Genomic DNA, 17,381 nt, shown 5'->3' with positions numbered 1-17,381 from the left:
ATCACTGAAGACTAAATCGAGACTCGTCTGTGAAGAGAACCTCGACACCATACATTACGGGCTCTTTTGTTAATACTGGTCAATGAAATGCAAAGTCCAGCTCTTCCGGCGAACAAACTATTTCTGTTGTCATCGGATAGTGTGTGTGTAGCAGCAAGGTTTCGGGCAATACTTCGAAATCAGCAAAACTGAGTTCCTTGAAATTCCAAAATCAGACAGTTCAGAAATCTTAACCTATGCTTTTTATGAATCACATAATTCACGTGCTGTCTACCGCCACTGACTACTCTCGTCATGTATGTAGTAAATCTTTAAACTTTCTGCTGTACTCGTGCACACAATCATCAATTATAAAGTTCCCATGTAAATCTTCTCACGTAAAGATGAATTGCAACTGTATTCTTTTCGGCCTGGAGAAACTGATTTAGATCATGTAGTACACACTTGGTGGGCGCTTTAATTCTACTCCTCAGTATGTTCTCATGCTCGCTACTCCACAATGATTCAGACAGAATATATCTTTCGGAGTGGGAGATGGGCGATGTCCAATGAACAATTTAATTTGTCTTAAACCCGTTTCGTCATATTACATAGTTCTCCACTGACAGCTTAACGGTTAAAAAAAAAAAAATGTATATTGTATGAACAAATATATATTGCAAATAGAAATATAAAACATGGAACGTAACTACAACAAACGGCACATGATTAGTTGGTTACAGTTGATTTTAAAATACAACACATGCAACTAATATTAAAAATTAATCTTTAGTTGTAAAACCACTACTTACTTCCATTCATTCAATTTACGAATTTTCATACATACTATGCCTATATACACGCCTACACTTATTTTCGGCTCTCAAATACATTACTTGCTCTGCATTCTGCGTTAGTTCACGAGTAATATTTTTCAAGATTAACATTCATTTTTCAGTTTTCTAAAACTATATGAGGCGTGAATTTTCAATTTAACGTTGGGTTCGAACTCCTACTGTATACTAAGCCAGGCCTCCTGATCAACGTTACGAGATACATTTACAGCAACTTGGCACTGAGTTTTCTTTTAAACCAATTCAACTTTCAAGTGTTAGTAAGGGTATCAACATTTAGTTATAGAGGCTATAGCGAAAAAGCTACACTGATACCTTGAAATGATATGTTTTGATACTGATTTCCAGAATACATGGCATTTTTTTTTTTTTCCTATATATAAGTAAAATCGTCTGTAATGACCGTCAGTATAACGAAATGTTCATAATTGCGAAATTAGTTTTAGGCCCGTTTCCCTTTCACTATTTAATGTACGTTAAGACATTTCATTTTAACGAATTGCTAACTTTCAGTATAACGAATTAAAATTTCGTCTTTTTGCCTATATTAACCTTTATTTTTTTTAACAATATAATTCAAATTAATCCTGTTTTATATAAATATTTTTCTTGTTACATTATTATTATTATTCAGATGATATGGTAGCCACTTTTCATAAATGTACGCAATGGGTTGAATAAGAGCAACCAATGTGCGTTGCCCCATTAATAGGCTTTTGTACGTCTTCCAACGCAGGGAGTAACACTACTGGCTAAGTAGGAGTGCCAAGTTTAAAATCAACTAATGAACGTTACGTTGAACCTCTGCCTCGCATCACGATACGATATATATACGAGAGAGAAGTTAATGTGTGTCCTAATTTTTCTCTTATCTAATAAATAATATGCTCTTTTGCTCATAAATTCATGTTGAAGTAATATAGATAATGCAATAGATGTAACAACAAATGAACTCTTGAAAATTAAATTATTTCAGTGTAACACTTCACTATAACGAATTATTTACGGATCCCAAAAATTCTGGCATTTTACTATAAAGATTTCATTATTTCGACTTCTAAATCAACAGCTAAAGTAACCAAAGGGGTTTATTCGATTCCATTTGAACTAACAATATGAATACAGTGCTTTTTGAAGAGCACAAGGTAACTAGGTATTTTAGAACGTAAATATGCACAGAAATATTAATGCTAGTGTCAACAGCGTATGCCTCATGCATGGCATCGATAAGAATTTTTTTTTCCACGAGCGGGTACTTTAAATTTCAAAATATACATACTATGTTTTTCTCCATTATCATTCGTGGGATCTCTGTAGGAACAGACTTTTGGGATACATGCCACATTAAGTTAGATGAAATCAATAGAAATAAATTTTCGATTTGAATATACATTCTAATAAAGAAGTTGTAAATATGCATCTCAGTAAAATTACGTACTTCCGAATGTCGTATGATAGCAGCAAATTTGCAATGCAAATGAGCAGCAAACCAAAATTTGGGCTTTAGTTCATGCAGCAATTCTTCACTTGGTCTGCTTCCTAACTTGTTGCTATTTATTTCCTCACTGCAAAAATAATTAATAAAATAAAAATAAATAAATTAAAAAAAAATAAAACATCAAAATACATTTCCTAAAACTATTTAATCATTTAGTATTCACACTACAGAAATAATTAAGGAATTAATACGAGACAAAACTAGTCTTTTAACCCGTGTGTATTACCGTTAAAAATATAACACAGAATAATTAAAAATAGATGATTATTGGTGTTTCGTACAGAAATTTTATATTGATACATTTGGAAACAATAATTTATTGCATTGTACCCCAAATCACGTTCGACATCACTAACATCATCTTCATCCAAAATAGAAAAGAAATACTTGACGACCTCGTCATCAGATAACAGGGACAACTACAACCTAAAATAGTCAACTCATGTCATCTTGGGGTTGTGGCTAGAAGTAACGGGCCCTTTGAAACTAGCCACTTCGTTATTTACAAGGTGTTCAAAAATGTAAGCAGAGTTGCTTGTTTGGTAAGAAGTAACAAAAAAGAAGAAGAAATAACTGATTACTTACATGAGTATTACCTTGGGGTCCTTTTACAACCCCACTAGTAAACAATCACTTTTTACATGACAGCAAAGTAACAGGAAACGATATTTTGCGTTCAATATATTAAACATACACTGTAGAGAAAATATAAGAGCAGACATTAAGATACTCAAGTTCATCTAAGAGATATACTACATTAAATATCTCTGGAGTTTCGAGCTCATCCATGGCTAAGCGGTTAGCATCCGCGCCTTTGTTATGGGAGACCCGGGTTCGATTCCCGGCGGGAGCTCATGTGGTTCGGATTACACGTTAATCTGTAGGTCCACGTCTCATATAGCCTCGCTCCTGAACGGGACGTTAAATCCAAAATCAACTCAATCTCTGGAGTTTCAAGAGGATCCCAAGGTAGTACATAAGAATTAAATATCACGGTCTCTCTCAGTGCGCTCTCACAGACTGATACACTCGTAATTTATCTTCCGCCACTACATTATCTCAACTTTTAACCTGAAATACTACCACCACGCAATTTTGGAAACCAGTATGAAATCAGACCTTACTTCTTTCTTCTTATTTTTCCAGCCCTGTCTAATGAAGCATCAGCGAAAGGAATTTTAGTTTACTTTTATTCATATCCATGTAACAGGGAAAATTATTTCAAAGCTTTTCTTCTAATAGAAAATTTCCCAATTATAAGTAATGCCATTCAAAAAGTTATCAACAGTACATGGTTCAGTAACTTATGGTAAACACTCTGAACACTAAGAAATTGTTTCTCGCAAGTGTCCACTTGTTTGAATGTACCAGCTGGATTTTCTGTAACTGGAGCTGCTACATTCACGCTAACTACAGAGTCCGTCAAAAAATGTACTCACATAAACTTTAATAATGGAAGAAAACTAAACTATTAGTATTATTATTGTAATTTAGCTTAACGTTCCACGAATTATGTCCTTTAGGCTAAATCAAATTCGCGACCACGTCCACAGTCCACAAGTTCTAGCTATTAGACCAACGGAAAGGGCTATGCTTTAACGAAAGAGAACCCTACATTATGTGTTAGTGCTAAACTTAATTATACATCACACAATATACGTTTCCTGCATCTGTACAGTTACTGAGAGTGCTCGAAGTGGTTGCAAACTTTTCTACGACCATAGCTGAAGAAACAGAACTTGTAGCTGTACGAGGTCCTACGAATCTTCCCTTGTATGCATCAAAAATGGTACCATGTGTCTCAAACTTGTTACACAGCCGTGTAATTGTGAAGCGTGTAGAAGGTTCTGTTTCAAACTCACGCCTGCACTGGTGCTGAGCTTCAGCGATGTTTTTAAACTTGAAATACTACTTTAAAATGAACATTCATTCCTTAAATGTCGAACGTTCATCGGCCATTTTGTTTTATTATTATACATCGTATGTTACGATCATGCGAGTACCGACATCTATCGAAGAAATTTCACATTAAATATTCAACTGATAATTCAACTTTGAAAACAATACGAAGATACTATCTACTGGATTGTGTGTTCATTTTCTTCACGGACTCTGTATTATCCCTATTCTAAGTTTCTCAAATTTGCATGAACTCAGCGCTTTAAGTGGTTGATACGTACATGTAGTTTTACAGAGGAAAGGACAGATACCTGAAGGGTTTTTATTTCTCAGTACTTAAGGACAATAGCTTCAGCTACCGATTTTCATTATAAAAATACGAATATATTGATCATGTTGTGCCAGATAATTGTGTGGTAAGTTATTACTGTAATGAAACTGGTTTTGACAATCTCTAATGTATATACTGAACTTTAGACTGTAACAATTTGTATAGTGAATAATAAGTATATCGTACACACGAAAGATTTTCTGACCTTCTACTAACTCCTTTAATGGGGCATGTCATGTCTCTGCTGTTTTTAACAAAGAAGTTTAAATAACCGCACTTGATGACGAAACTTCCGCAACTGAGCCAAGCATAAATTCGAAAGATTGTCTCTAGATGCATCACATGAGGACAAAGAAATAATAATAATAATTTTAAAAATAAATTGCTCTCTCCGTATGTGCGTGGTGTAAGAGAGAAGGAAAATTTGAGATAAAATTGAAAAATTACCTACAAAAAATCCCTTTTCTTATGTTTTGTGCCATCTGAAGCGAGCCCGGCTACTGGTATATGAACATAACCCACCCTGAAAAATACTATGGTCCGTATGTAATGCATGTGTCAAGTTTAAATGCAATATCTAGAATAGGAACGAGAGAAAAATATTTATCAATCCTGTCTGATAATATATAAATAGGAAATTCCTTATATAAATCAGGAAATATAGGATATATAAAATAGAACTTTGCAAACACAGTACTATTCATCCAAGATCATGACTCGTACATCATTCTCTTCAGAATAAAACAGACCTGCAAATAGTACCATGCGCATGTGTTAATAACACACACAAAAAAAAGAGAAATTTGGGATAAATAGGGAAATTTCCCTCCAAATATCTCTTTTCGGAAATTTGGCGCGCCCTAGAAAGGTCTTGGCTACAGGTACCCGAATATAATCTTCCTTGAAAAATATTATGGTCTATATGTAATGAGATGCCAGTTTCGTTGCAATATCAAGAATAGTTACGTGGGTAAAAATATTTCTCAATACTATTTGACAATACAAATGAGATACTATCAGAGAATCGAACAAAGTAACAACACTCTCATTCTTCTAATATACCACGCATTACACATAAATTATACCACCCAATTACCATTCGCTAATAAAAATGCAACACATCCACATAAATAACAGTTAAAACAACACTCACTTCCCTTGTTTGCCTTAGAACTAAATCATATGATGTTTTCTGGATGTAAAGAGAGGAATGAGAAGAGGAGGAGGAAATTACTATAATGTTCAATTCTTAATATATACTAATGAACTGTGAACCTAAAGTACCCACAAACAATACCAATAAACTCTCTTTTCCTCCCATTTTGCTAAGCGAAGACAAAAGTATTTTATATTATATTCCTCAAAACATGTAGATTCATTTCAAGCCCAAATATGAAGAGACATCGCCTTATATCGTCAAACGCAAAGAGTGAAAAATGCGCTTTCTTATAACGTCATACCCTCTTGGCATAAGGAAAAAAAAAAACTCTGAAACAAGCATACTAGTTGTCAAAGATAATTGATTATATGTGTTCGTGACAGCGTTTGTGCCAAAAGGGTTAATAAAACCATTTTCTTGCATCTCTGGCTTCTAACTTGAGGTACTAGTACCGGTATATGCCTGGCATGTTTTAAGGGAAGTTATGAAATCTTCAGTCAGGACGGTTGACTCTTGAATCCTGAGTGTAACAGAAGATTTTATTCCTGTTCTGTATTGTACAGAATTATCCACTTCTTTGTTATTCTACAAAGTTGTCTATTTCCTTCTTTCTAGAAATGACAAGGACAAAATTTGTCCCACGAAACGTGGATGGGTCTTCACGAATTCCCTTTATGCGGCACGAGAATTTCAAAGTTCATTATATATGTATAATAGAACATGAATGCTTAAGTAGGAATATGGTTTTAAATGCATGTACTAAATTCAATAAAACCCAATTTTGCCCAATAAAAGCTAATTTTACCCAAATCCAATGGACTGGGCTTTTTAAGAAGCCCTGAGTTTTTCTCAGCCCTATTCGCCAAATTCTTCTATTGCATCTAAAGACGCAACTTTCCATTAAAAGGGGTTAAAAAATGGTTAGGGATCCAGCAACATGCAGATAATATTATAGGGGTCCTCGAAATCACGAAGTTTAGAAACAGTTGATCTACACTACTCTCTAAAACTCTTTCTACGACAATGAAACTATCACAAGAATAGTTTCCCACTTTGACATCAAATACTTCTCATTCCAGCATTTATGTACTATTCAGCATTTTTTTTTTTTTTTTTTAAAGTTCAATGTCCCACGATTATGCTAATGGAGATGATGATGATGACAATGAACAGTGGAATGAAGAAAGTGCGAGAGAACAGGGGAACTCAAGAAAACGCATGTTCATTGTGTTTATCCACCACAAGGTTTACTGGGTGCAAGATGAGAACGAACCAGGAGCCCCATGTACCAGAGGTGAGCGCTGTGCCATCGCGGCCCCCTGAAATGCTTACAATAATGAAAATGGTTCAAACTTCCAGACGAATCATGAAGTCACTACTGTACTCTTCGCAAATGATCTACTACAAAACTGACAGCGCGATTTAAAATCAAACTCACGCAACTTACACACAAAAACTAGTATTTCTGAAAGATAGATAGTTTCATTGTTTTTAATATTAGTTAAAGAAATAAAATTAATTTATCTTACGTGAAAAAAGGTTTCCGTTTCAATAACTTGCTGACATTTCCATGATTATATACACCACGTGGCCAATCATGTGATATAAATATATCAATAGGTTTCTTAACCTGAAATAACAAAAATAATAGTTAACTTTTTAAAAACTATTATATTTAATTTCACACACTACAAATGGTCTTATACAGCTCTTTTAAATCACGGAGTAAGTATAAGAAGTAAGTCTTCCCTTATCAAGTATGTATACAAGGCGTATTCAAGAAAGAAAAAAAAAAAAAAAACTTTTGCTATAAAATCTGTAGTACCCATTTCACAATAGTTTAAACACTGTTCCCCTCAAAGCACTCCCCTCTACTAGCAACAAGTTTCCAACGTTTCTTCCATTTTCGGAAAGCTTCCTGAAACCACCTTCTAGGATGGTACGCAGGTCTCTCGCCGGATTATCCTGAAACTCCTCTATGGTTTGGAAATGACGTCCTTTCAAAGTGACTTTGACAAACAAGAAAAAGTCTGCTGGGGATAGGTTCGGAGAATAGGGTGGATGAGACATAACAGGAGTCTGATGTTTTGCCAGATAACTGCGGACGTGGAGCGAAGCGCGAGTAGGCATTGGCACGGTGAACCATCCAAATCTGGTTTTCCACAATTCAGGCCTCTTCCTGCACACAACATCCCTCAACCACGCTAAAATGTACCGGTAAACTGTTTGTTTACCATCTGACCACATGATAGAAATTCATAATAGAAAATGCCTTTCCAATCAAAAAACACAATCAGCATTACTTTGATCTTTGACCGACTCATACTTTTGTTTTCAATGAAAAGTAATTGATATATCCCTGTAAATGCTTTGCCAAGTTTGTAGCAAAATTTCACATACGCATTTTGTTCTTCAAGCTCTTTCATTGTCATTGTATTATTAATCCAACAAACAGCATGTGCACGTGCTTACTTCAGCGGCTGTACTTCGACGATTGTCATAGCCAAACGAGGCAAATGGTAATTTGTCTAAATCTGCCGCTAGGTGCGCTTGTAGCCACAGTGCGCTCCCTCTGCCGGTTCGCGCGCTACTTCACAAGTTCAGTCTCTTTTTGAACACACCTTGTGTACCTTAGTAAGTCTTATACAAAAATTATTTTTACACATTTCACATTATTATCTATTAAATTTCTCCTTTTCTTTAAATTTTAAAATGATTCTTTGTACTAACTGGCTAAGGAAATGTATTTTCTTTGTGGAAAAGTCTGATGAAGGCAAATCTGATCAGTAATATGGAATGTAGCAGCAAAGCATAATCCAGGTCATTGATTTTAGAACTGCAACGACACCCACATGGAAGCAGGCGCCATGATACAAAAAAATAGTTTCTCTTTGATAAACACGGAGTTTTCCCGTTATTTTCTTCTGTAGTTAGTCCAAAAGCTTTGTATACGTAATATTCTACAGTGAAGTTTTCACCAGGTATAATACAGTCAATGAAAAAGGTCAAGGAATTTATTTATAATGACATCACACTTTCCTTTATGTTCATTTAATTTTTGGAATTGCAATGCGTTAGACTGTTCTTCTCAGGATACTTGACATTAAAACTATTTTCAATATGAAATGTTACATGTACGTCCAGTAAAAATAAAAAGAATAGTGTATTTCCAGTGCTACTGAGAGCTACGACGTAAGCTTGGCCTTAAAATGAATTTAAATGACAAACGCTTAAAAAATTCTAAAAATCGTAATTCAACCCATGATTTTGTATTGGAGGAGAACAAGACATGTACTGTAAGGTTGCAACACTTTCGCTCATAAAAGCACAAACAATGTATAAATTATTTTTGTGTGTAACAGTTGACTATTATCAGAAACTAACAACCATATTAGGTAAAGGAACTTTTCCAATTTTCAAAATAATTATAACTGACGCTTCTCGATTTTCTTATTCTATAAATAGCATTCCTCTTCTTAATATAACGTCCCACGGTTATGCTCTTTAAGTTGGATGATGGATTATTAACAGAAGTGAATGGTTAATAAAAAATGGTAGAACGACAATATGTGGAAGAAAAGGAAAAATCTCGACACAACCCACAAAGATGATGCTATCTACCACAAAATCGCTTGGACTGGACACCAGAAGTGATCGCACTACCACTGACTGACCCACCTCCTATCCTCCCCTCCCACACAGACAGACATACAAATTGCTTGGAAAGTCACTTGCTGTGAACCATATAAGAGAATAACACAAAAATAACGAATTGAGGTATAATCACTGCTCCGTAATAATTAGTGACAGGTCAGTGTCATTTTAATAAACCCCCGTCGGTCTCACAAGGGTTTAAAAATAAATTCCACTCTTGTTTCCCTGTTATAAAATATACCAAATAACTTAAACATTATTATTCTTTCTATGTGAAAAACCGTTTTAATAAATTTTTACTTTTAGTAGACTTACATTGGCCTGCTTATACATTAAAAATATAAATTGAAAAAAAAAAGAAGAAGAAGGAAAAGAAAAGAAAAATAGTTCAACTGTCGGGATTACACTAACACTCCTATCACTGAACAAATTTATTCCTAAATATCGAAAACAGAAATTATACAATAAAATATACACCGAAGAGAATACATAGATAAAACAGAAATTATATAAAATGCATGTAATAATTAAGTTTAGAATATAATTACTTACTGCTTAGCTTTCCAGATGGAGTGAAGTGAACAAGACCATCAACCATATACGTACATCACATATTGGTCAGCACATGCATTGTTCTTTTATTTTAGTATACATAGCCATTTGCTCATTAGCACTTAGCTGAATGTCAGAACTCCGAAAACCAAGAGAGAAGTAAACTTTTTACACATATTCAAGCAGATGGTACTCGTCACCCCATCCACCTGAAAGCCAAGAGCAAATGCAATAAAATTATCCTAACAACTTGTGTTACATTAAAATGGCAAGAAATTAATTAGAATGTCGCACTATTTTTCTTCACAAATTTATCAAAATAATGGTGAAGCAAGAAATATTCCTGAACTTGCTGAATATGCTGCTGAAGTTCCGAACATAATGGAATACTACATATAAAGTTGATTGTGCACGAATACTTCGCATAACACGGTTAATTGAAACAAAGAAACGTTCGCGCTATGCAAAACCACATGGTTCGAGGTCTAAACTGAATTTGTTCACTACAAAAATTTAAGGTATAAACAAGTTTGAAATTAAATTATAAACTAAATAATACATATAAAAGTTGTAACACAAACGAACAATGCGTATACCATTTCTTCAATTGTCCGTGAAAAATGAAACCTTTAAGTTTTATGTACCATAGTTATGCTCTGTAGGGCAAAAGAAATTTTTCAGTTTAACGTCTTAGGGATATGCTCTTTAAGCTAAGGGAGACTATGATTAAGGCTAGTGAATGATGGAGAAACTGGTAGAATGAGAAGATGGGAGGAAACGGGAGTACCCCGAGAAAACCCAAGAACACGACGTTGTCCACTACAAACTTACTTGGACGGGGATCGAACCAGGGACCCCACGCATAAAAGGTAAGCGCTCTACCACTGAGCCACCGCATTATACTTTTGTTTCTCGTTCTTTAGCCCGCATAGATGCACTGATAAGTACTGGGTCGATAACATTGGCGACTTCGCCTCATCTTACTTGTTAGATGTTAAACCGACAAAAAGATAAAAACAGTTATAATATGCATGGGAACAAACAAGAAATAAGATAACTCATCCTCTATTGTTTCTCAAAGACGAGAAATCACCATCAGTCAATATACTTTACAATTTTATTCATCATCACGTTACAAGTAAAGACGTTAAAAATGTATAATGGTAAAAATTCATCACCGAGTATGACAAGGACATACAAAACGTAAATTAAAATATTAAAGTTGATTATTTAATTAATAAGGAGCTTCACTAAATTAATATGCCATGTCGTAGTGCCCACTTAAAATATCAGTGGTCTTTTCACAGAAAAAAAAAAACTCTTATAAGTTTCAACTATCGAAACATGTGAACATGATGATCACTAAACAACTTTATGAACCAATGTATATTATCTCATTGTATCACTGTTATGCTCGGAACGTGTTTTCGTAATAAAAAGTTATTCATATGTGTCCTATACCCCCTACCTAGAGACTTCGAACGGTTTATTACCAATAATGTTAGTCCTACTACAAATATGTGTCACTGCTAAGATTAAATCTGTCTTTGCTAAAGGAAGACAAAAACAATAGATACAAACTTCTACTTAACTATGTACTTTCTTTTACACACACAGTACAAAAATAAATAAACTATAATCCAACAGAATACACGCTATCAATTATTTGGCAAAGAACGATACACATTTCAATGCCATAAAAATTGATTTTGATCATATATGGTTTCTAAATGTTGAGAAAATCTTAAACGTTCAGCACACAATACATGCTTTTCCTCTTTCGTATACGTATTATGCTTCTTCACAAAAATACACTCCCAAATCACACCACCTATTAGTAACATTTTGCAGATACTATCTGCCACACTTTTTTCGTCCAAAATTGTTGCATTTTGGAATCTTAAATGGTTCACAGAAAATGAAATTAAATATTTCAGTTTAACGTCCCACGATTATGCCCTTTAAGCTAAGGAAGACGGATAATTAAGGCAAGTGAATGATGATGGAAGAACTGATTGAATGAGAAAGTGGGAGAAAACGGGAGTACCTCGAGAACAAACAAGCACACCATGTTGTCCACCACAAATTTATCTGCCCGGGGATCGAACCAGGGTCTCCACGCGCCACGAGTAAGCGCTTTACCAGAGCCACCGTGTCCCCAGGTTCACACTAAAATTCTGATAATAATTTCCCTGACTTTCCATGATTAAGTAAATAAATTTTCCCTGACCCGCGATACTTATCATTTATAGTAAGGTTTAGAAACGGTTAAAATCTTTTTAATCTGCTTGACCACTGTCATGGCAGTCCAATGCTCTCTTCATTTTCTTGAACACAGTATAAGCTTACTTTTTACTGTACTTATTTTAAGTGAAACTTCCTGTATTTAGAATACAATAAAACATTAATATCAAATAATAATTATCAACTACAAAGATCTCGGTATTCTGAACCATCATCAAGAAACAAACATATACATATCACAATCTGGCAGCTCTCTTTGGTTATCTACAACCAACAAACCTATCTTATTTTCTTCTTCTAGAGCACCCAAATTATTTAATTTGTCCTTCTTTCAATGCTTTATGTTTCAACACCTTTTCGTTCTTCTCAAGTTTATTTCTAAAGACAATTATCATTTTACAGTTTTTTATCATCATCTTTTTGAATTTTCATTGATTTTTTATGCAGTTCTTCATATCTTCTGTAAGCAGCTGTAATGTTTGTTAACATCGTTTGAGTAATAGGAATACATGGAATACTTTCATGAAATCTGATTCCATTTTTCCTGATCCAATTGTGATACACAACAATTTCCTGACACTCCGCTTATTTGTAAACATATCTCTGACTCACTTAGATTTCCTTGACTTTCAAACCTTCCCTGATTTCAAGGTCAGTCAAATCCATGGGGAGTCAAATCATAAACACTGTCAATCTGGGGAAACAATCTTATATGCAGTATAATATTTGAGAAATGTTTTACTATTTTAAGCTTAAGGTGGTGTTTATAATCATACAGCTTTAATCTTACTAAGCGACTAACCTTCGAACTTCCAGATATTTATTTACTTATTATTAAAAGAGCCTTCTTAGTTCTAAATCTTCCTCTCTCCATTTTCTTAAACACAGTATAAGCTTACTTTTTTATTGTACTTATTGTAAGTAAAACTTCCTGTATTTAGAATACAATAAAACATTAATATCAAATAATAATTATCGACTACAAAGATCTCGGTATTCTGAATATCATCATTAAGAAACAAACATATATACAACACAATCTGGCAGCTCTGCATACTTATACTTATGCATAGATACAATTTGGCACATGTTAAAATTAACTAACATTCACCTATAATGTAATCTCACCAATTCTTTTGCCATCGACGGCTAGACAATAATGAACAACTTCGGGTTTACATATATCGTCACTAATTTGCAAAAAGGGGAAACTGACAAATTATAAATTTCTCAGAAGACAAATAGGGTTGACTTCTGTATCAGTTATACCGCTAGTTATCTCTGGATTGTAGTTACAACCATTTCGCATGATGATGGGGTCTTATTAAATTTAAAAATGCTGTTATCTCAATTTCATCAAAAATGTCAGTTACCCCTTTTTGCAAAATAGCGACGATATTTTTTTTTTTCTTAAATTCTTTTAGGATTCCTGGGGCACATTATAGATGAACGTTTGATAATCTGTGTATGTTCATGTATTATAATTAGTGCGACTAGAAACTCGTTTATGTAGTAGTCAAAGTCTAAATTTAAAGTTTCTGAACAACTTTTTCAACTTTTACTTTTTTGACCACGAGTCTTACTTACTAAATACAATACAAAATTTACCACTTTTCTTTTGCTTGTTTTTCATAAGTGAAAAGAGATAACGAAATGCAACTTTTCACAATCATAGATAATGTTATTTACAACAGAAAATATGAACTTGAAGAATTTGCAGAGTTGCCATCCATGGAAATTACAGTGTTCCAGAATAACATTTCGCCCAAAATCTAAGTTAAGGCAGTGACTAGAGGAACGAACTCAACTGCATTTTATTATGTATCATGATGTTTTGGTGTCCTGTTAACTACTTTTTAAATAATAGTTGTATTTAGCTTGTAATAAACAAAACATATTTAACTTATAGTTATTCAAATTAAATAATAATGTTATTTAAAAAGTAGTTCACAGGATTTTAATACAACATGATACATAATCAAATGCAGTTGAGTTCGTTCCTCTAGTCGCTGCCTTAACTTAGATTTTGGGGTAAATGTTATTCTGGTAACACGGTAATTTCTATGGATGGCATCACTGAAAAGATTTCTGGTTCATATCTTCTGTTGTAGAATAACATTATCTATGATTGTGGTAAGTTGCATTTCATTATCTCCTTTCACTTATGAAAAACAAACAAACGAAAAATGATAAATTAACTGAAGCTCCCAATGCTCTACTTCAACATTGTTCAGTGGAACTGACTACACTCTCGTTGTTTAGCGGCATTAAAAACCAACTTCCTGTGGCCTTCAAACATATGTAGTGGATTTCCATTGTTGCATGTCTTTTTGGCGAAAATAGCACAATTGTCATGAAGTATTATGAAATGACGTCTGTATATCCGATGAGCGAACACTTGATGCCTACTCTCTGTTAAAAACATAATAATATATTTATATACCCACCTGTTTTAACCTAAAAACTTCCAAATTTCTGATGTGATAAGCACTTCGCTTTGTCTCTTCAGTATACGGTGGCTTTTCGTGATGTCCTTTTAAATAATCATGGCCTTTGTAGATACCAGATAAGCCGCCTATTCTTACGCCAGCTACATTAACTATCCCCGCGTAACCCAAATAATATATGTTTGGTGCCACCCAACCTCCATAGGCTAGTTCCTGAAGATAATTTGTAGCTTCGTGGTTGCCACCAACAAACAGAGTTAAAATAGGAGCAGTTTTCTCCCCTGAGTAATATCTAAAACGAAAAAATGTACGTGTGTAAATAACACGAAAGTTGTACCCGATACGAAGGTAACTGATATTCATGCACATGTAAAGAATAAGATATGGTAAATGTAACAAGTTCTACAAGATAATTTGCATATGTTTTAATTAACAGAATATTTCATTCATTGAATTCTTAAATAAATAAATAACAGATCGAGGATCGAACATAAGTCTCTGACTTGAAAGCATCATCAATAGTTTATGAGCGAAAACTAGAAAATGCTTAGTACGGAAACTTTATAACGATATTGTGTATTTTACATGTAATCTTAAATATCATTTCTTGTATTTACGGGAAATATGTGCTATTGAAATATGCACAAGCTAGTTAGAAGAAGAAAATATGAAAAGAAGTAAAAATTAATTATTTTCTGATATTGATATTTTGTTAACATGGTAATCTGACGATATGTGTTATTGGTCGTCATAGAAAAAAGAGAAACATAATATATAACAGAAGATCCATTTTGTAGAACTAACATGTATGATATTTAAAAGATGTGTAATTCATTACATATTATAATAAAAAGGAAATATCAAGGTGGTGTGCTTAAGTGAATTTCAGAAAAAGGTAGTAGACTAAATTATATTTATTCGAACTGTGGTCTGAAATGTAACCCCTGAAAATACTAAATAAATATATTGGTTACCTCGACTAATAATTACCGCAAATAGCTATAGGTGTGTGATGCCCAATGTGCTTAGTATGTGATTAGTAACTGAGTGACAATATACAAAACTACAGAATTTCTATTTCAAGTGTGCCCCTGCTGGTGCTGCTGTCGATGTATGCTTTCCCGTACCTCCCTCCAAAGAGGAGGGACAAGTTGTTGTGGCCGAAATATTTCAATAGTTGGATACGGACAGGGTTGCCACATTGAAACATTCCGAGTTACTTCACGGGTTTCGCTGTGCACTGTCTTGTTAGCCATTCTAACTAGCTTACGATCTTCACTCGCCAAGACCAAACGACTGAATGACAAATTGGCAACACAGCCAAGGACATTCACTTCTTTCCCCAAAGCAAAGGTTTCCTCCATAAGAGAGTGGCGAAGTATGTTTCACATATTTTCCGAGGGCACACTTGAAACAGAAAGGCTCTAGTACTGAACAAGGACAAAATGTAAAATTAGTGATCACAAAAAAAAAAAAAAAAAAAAACGAATTGTAAATAATTAAAAATCAATAAGATATAGATAGAAATATGAGGATGCACAAGGAATTGTGAACTAAAAATATGTACATAAAATTTTACTATGTTCAGAGAGCCGGAGACCTGAGTTTCACTCTCTGTCCTTTGTGTTCTTTCCTTTGTATAAAAGTGTAACTCAACTGTATATTTGTTTATATATGTGTTATATATTGGTTTGCAAATACACATATATATAAAGGAATAAAAAAGCATGGCTTTAAATTAATTTATGTAGGTTTTTGGATTTGAATTTAGCAACCCTTTCAGAAGTAAAGATATATATGAGACGTGAACTCACAGCTTAGTGTGGAACTCAAACCACTTCACCTTTCACAGGGAATCGAACCTGGGTCTGTCGCGCCAAAAAGATGCGTACACTAACCTTATAAATACGAGAAACTCTAAACTAATTTATCAACCATTCTATACAAATAGTCACACTTCCTGTGCTAACAAAAGATGAGACAGAAACACTAATGTGTGTAAAGGCAAAAGAGATAATTTCTAACTGAGAAAAAAATTCTAAGATGTCTTTGTCATCTTGTGTATACACATAAAAAGTAAATAATAACATACATATGATATGCTGTCTATGTAAATCTTTGCTGGGGTCTTATAGACCCCTATACATTGTCTAAGGTTAACTAACATATTTTAGAAGTGTGGATTTTCTCTATTTAAGTATGGATTTTGACAAAAGGAAAGAACCCTTCACAAGGTCTTAGTTGGCAGTGTAATAGAAGAAGACACAATGAGAAAGAACTTAGAGAAGCCTTGAAACTGTTTGTTACAATAAATATACAACTTATGGAATACATTACATATGAGGCGCCTAGTATCAAAAGCCGCCAAATCCATTCTTCACCGAAACTGAGTTATATATCGTTTGTTATATGTTTGATCCAAAGGAATTCCATGGAAACAGAATTTTGTTTACAAGCTTAATATTTCATACTAAAAAACTAATTCAAATATGGGACTTTGTACGCGTATATATATGGAGATTCACTATACGTTTCGCAAAATTAATCGAAACTAAGCTAAAGGGATGTGGCTGATTTTGATACTACGCACCTCATATTTCAAAGTACGTACTTGTGTTCCTACAAGATGGAATACTTTTCAATATTTCGATCAAATCAGCTTGAATAAGTATCCTTTTTCGAGGATGCTTGCGGCTAATGTTATTCAACAAGTTCTTCACATAACTTCAGTATCAGCGGACACTTTAATTTCTATTCGAGATAA

The 17,381-nt window shown here is 33.9% G+C and overlaps 1 protein-coding gene across 1 annotated transcript in view; it reads right to left on the bottom strand.

The window, feature by feature from the left end:
* Nucleotides 1-17,381, bottom strand: part of ldbr (lariat debranching enzyme) — a 70,775-nt gene that overhangs the window by 36,973 nt on the left and 16,421 nt on the right. The window contains exons 3-5 of the mRNA XM_081745893.1: nucleotides 14,618-14,909; nucleotides 7,250-7,350; nucleotides 2,272-2,398 (exon numbers count right to left, since the gene is read on the bottom strand). Of these exons, the coding sequence (XP_081602019.1) occupies nucleotides 2,272-2,398; nucleotides 7,250-7,350; nucleotides 14,618-14,909 (520 nt within the window). The remainder of the gene's footprint in view (nucleotides 1-2,271; nucleotides 2,399-7,249; nucleotides 7,351-14,617; nucleotides 14,910-17,381) is intronic.

This window comes from Thermobia domestica, chromosome 18, assembly GCF_964235325.1.
Source record: "Thermobia domestica chromosome 18, izTheDome1.hap1.1, whole genome shotgun sequence".
NCBI classification, from domain to species: domain Eukaryota; kingdom Metazoa; phylum Arthropoda; class Insecta; order Zygentoma; family Lepismatidae; genus Thermobia; species Thermobia domestica.
This window is presented reverse-complemented; position numbering and strand designations above follow the sequence as displayed.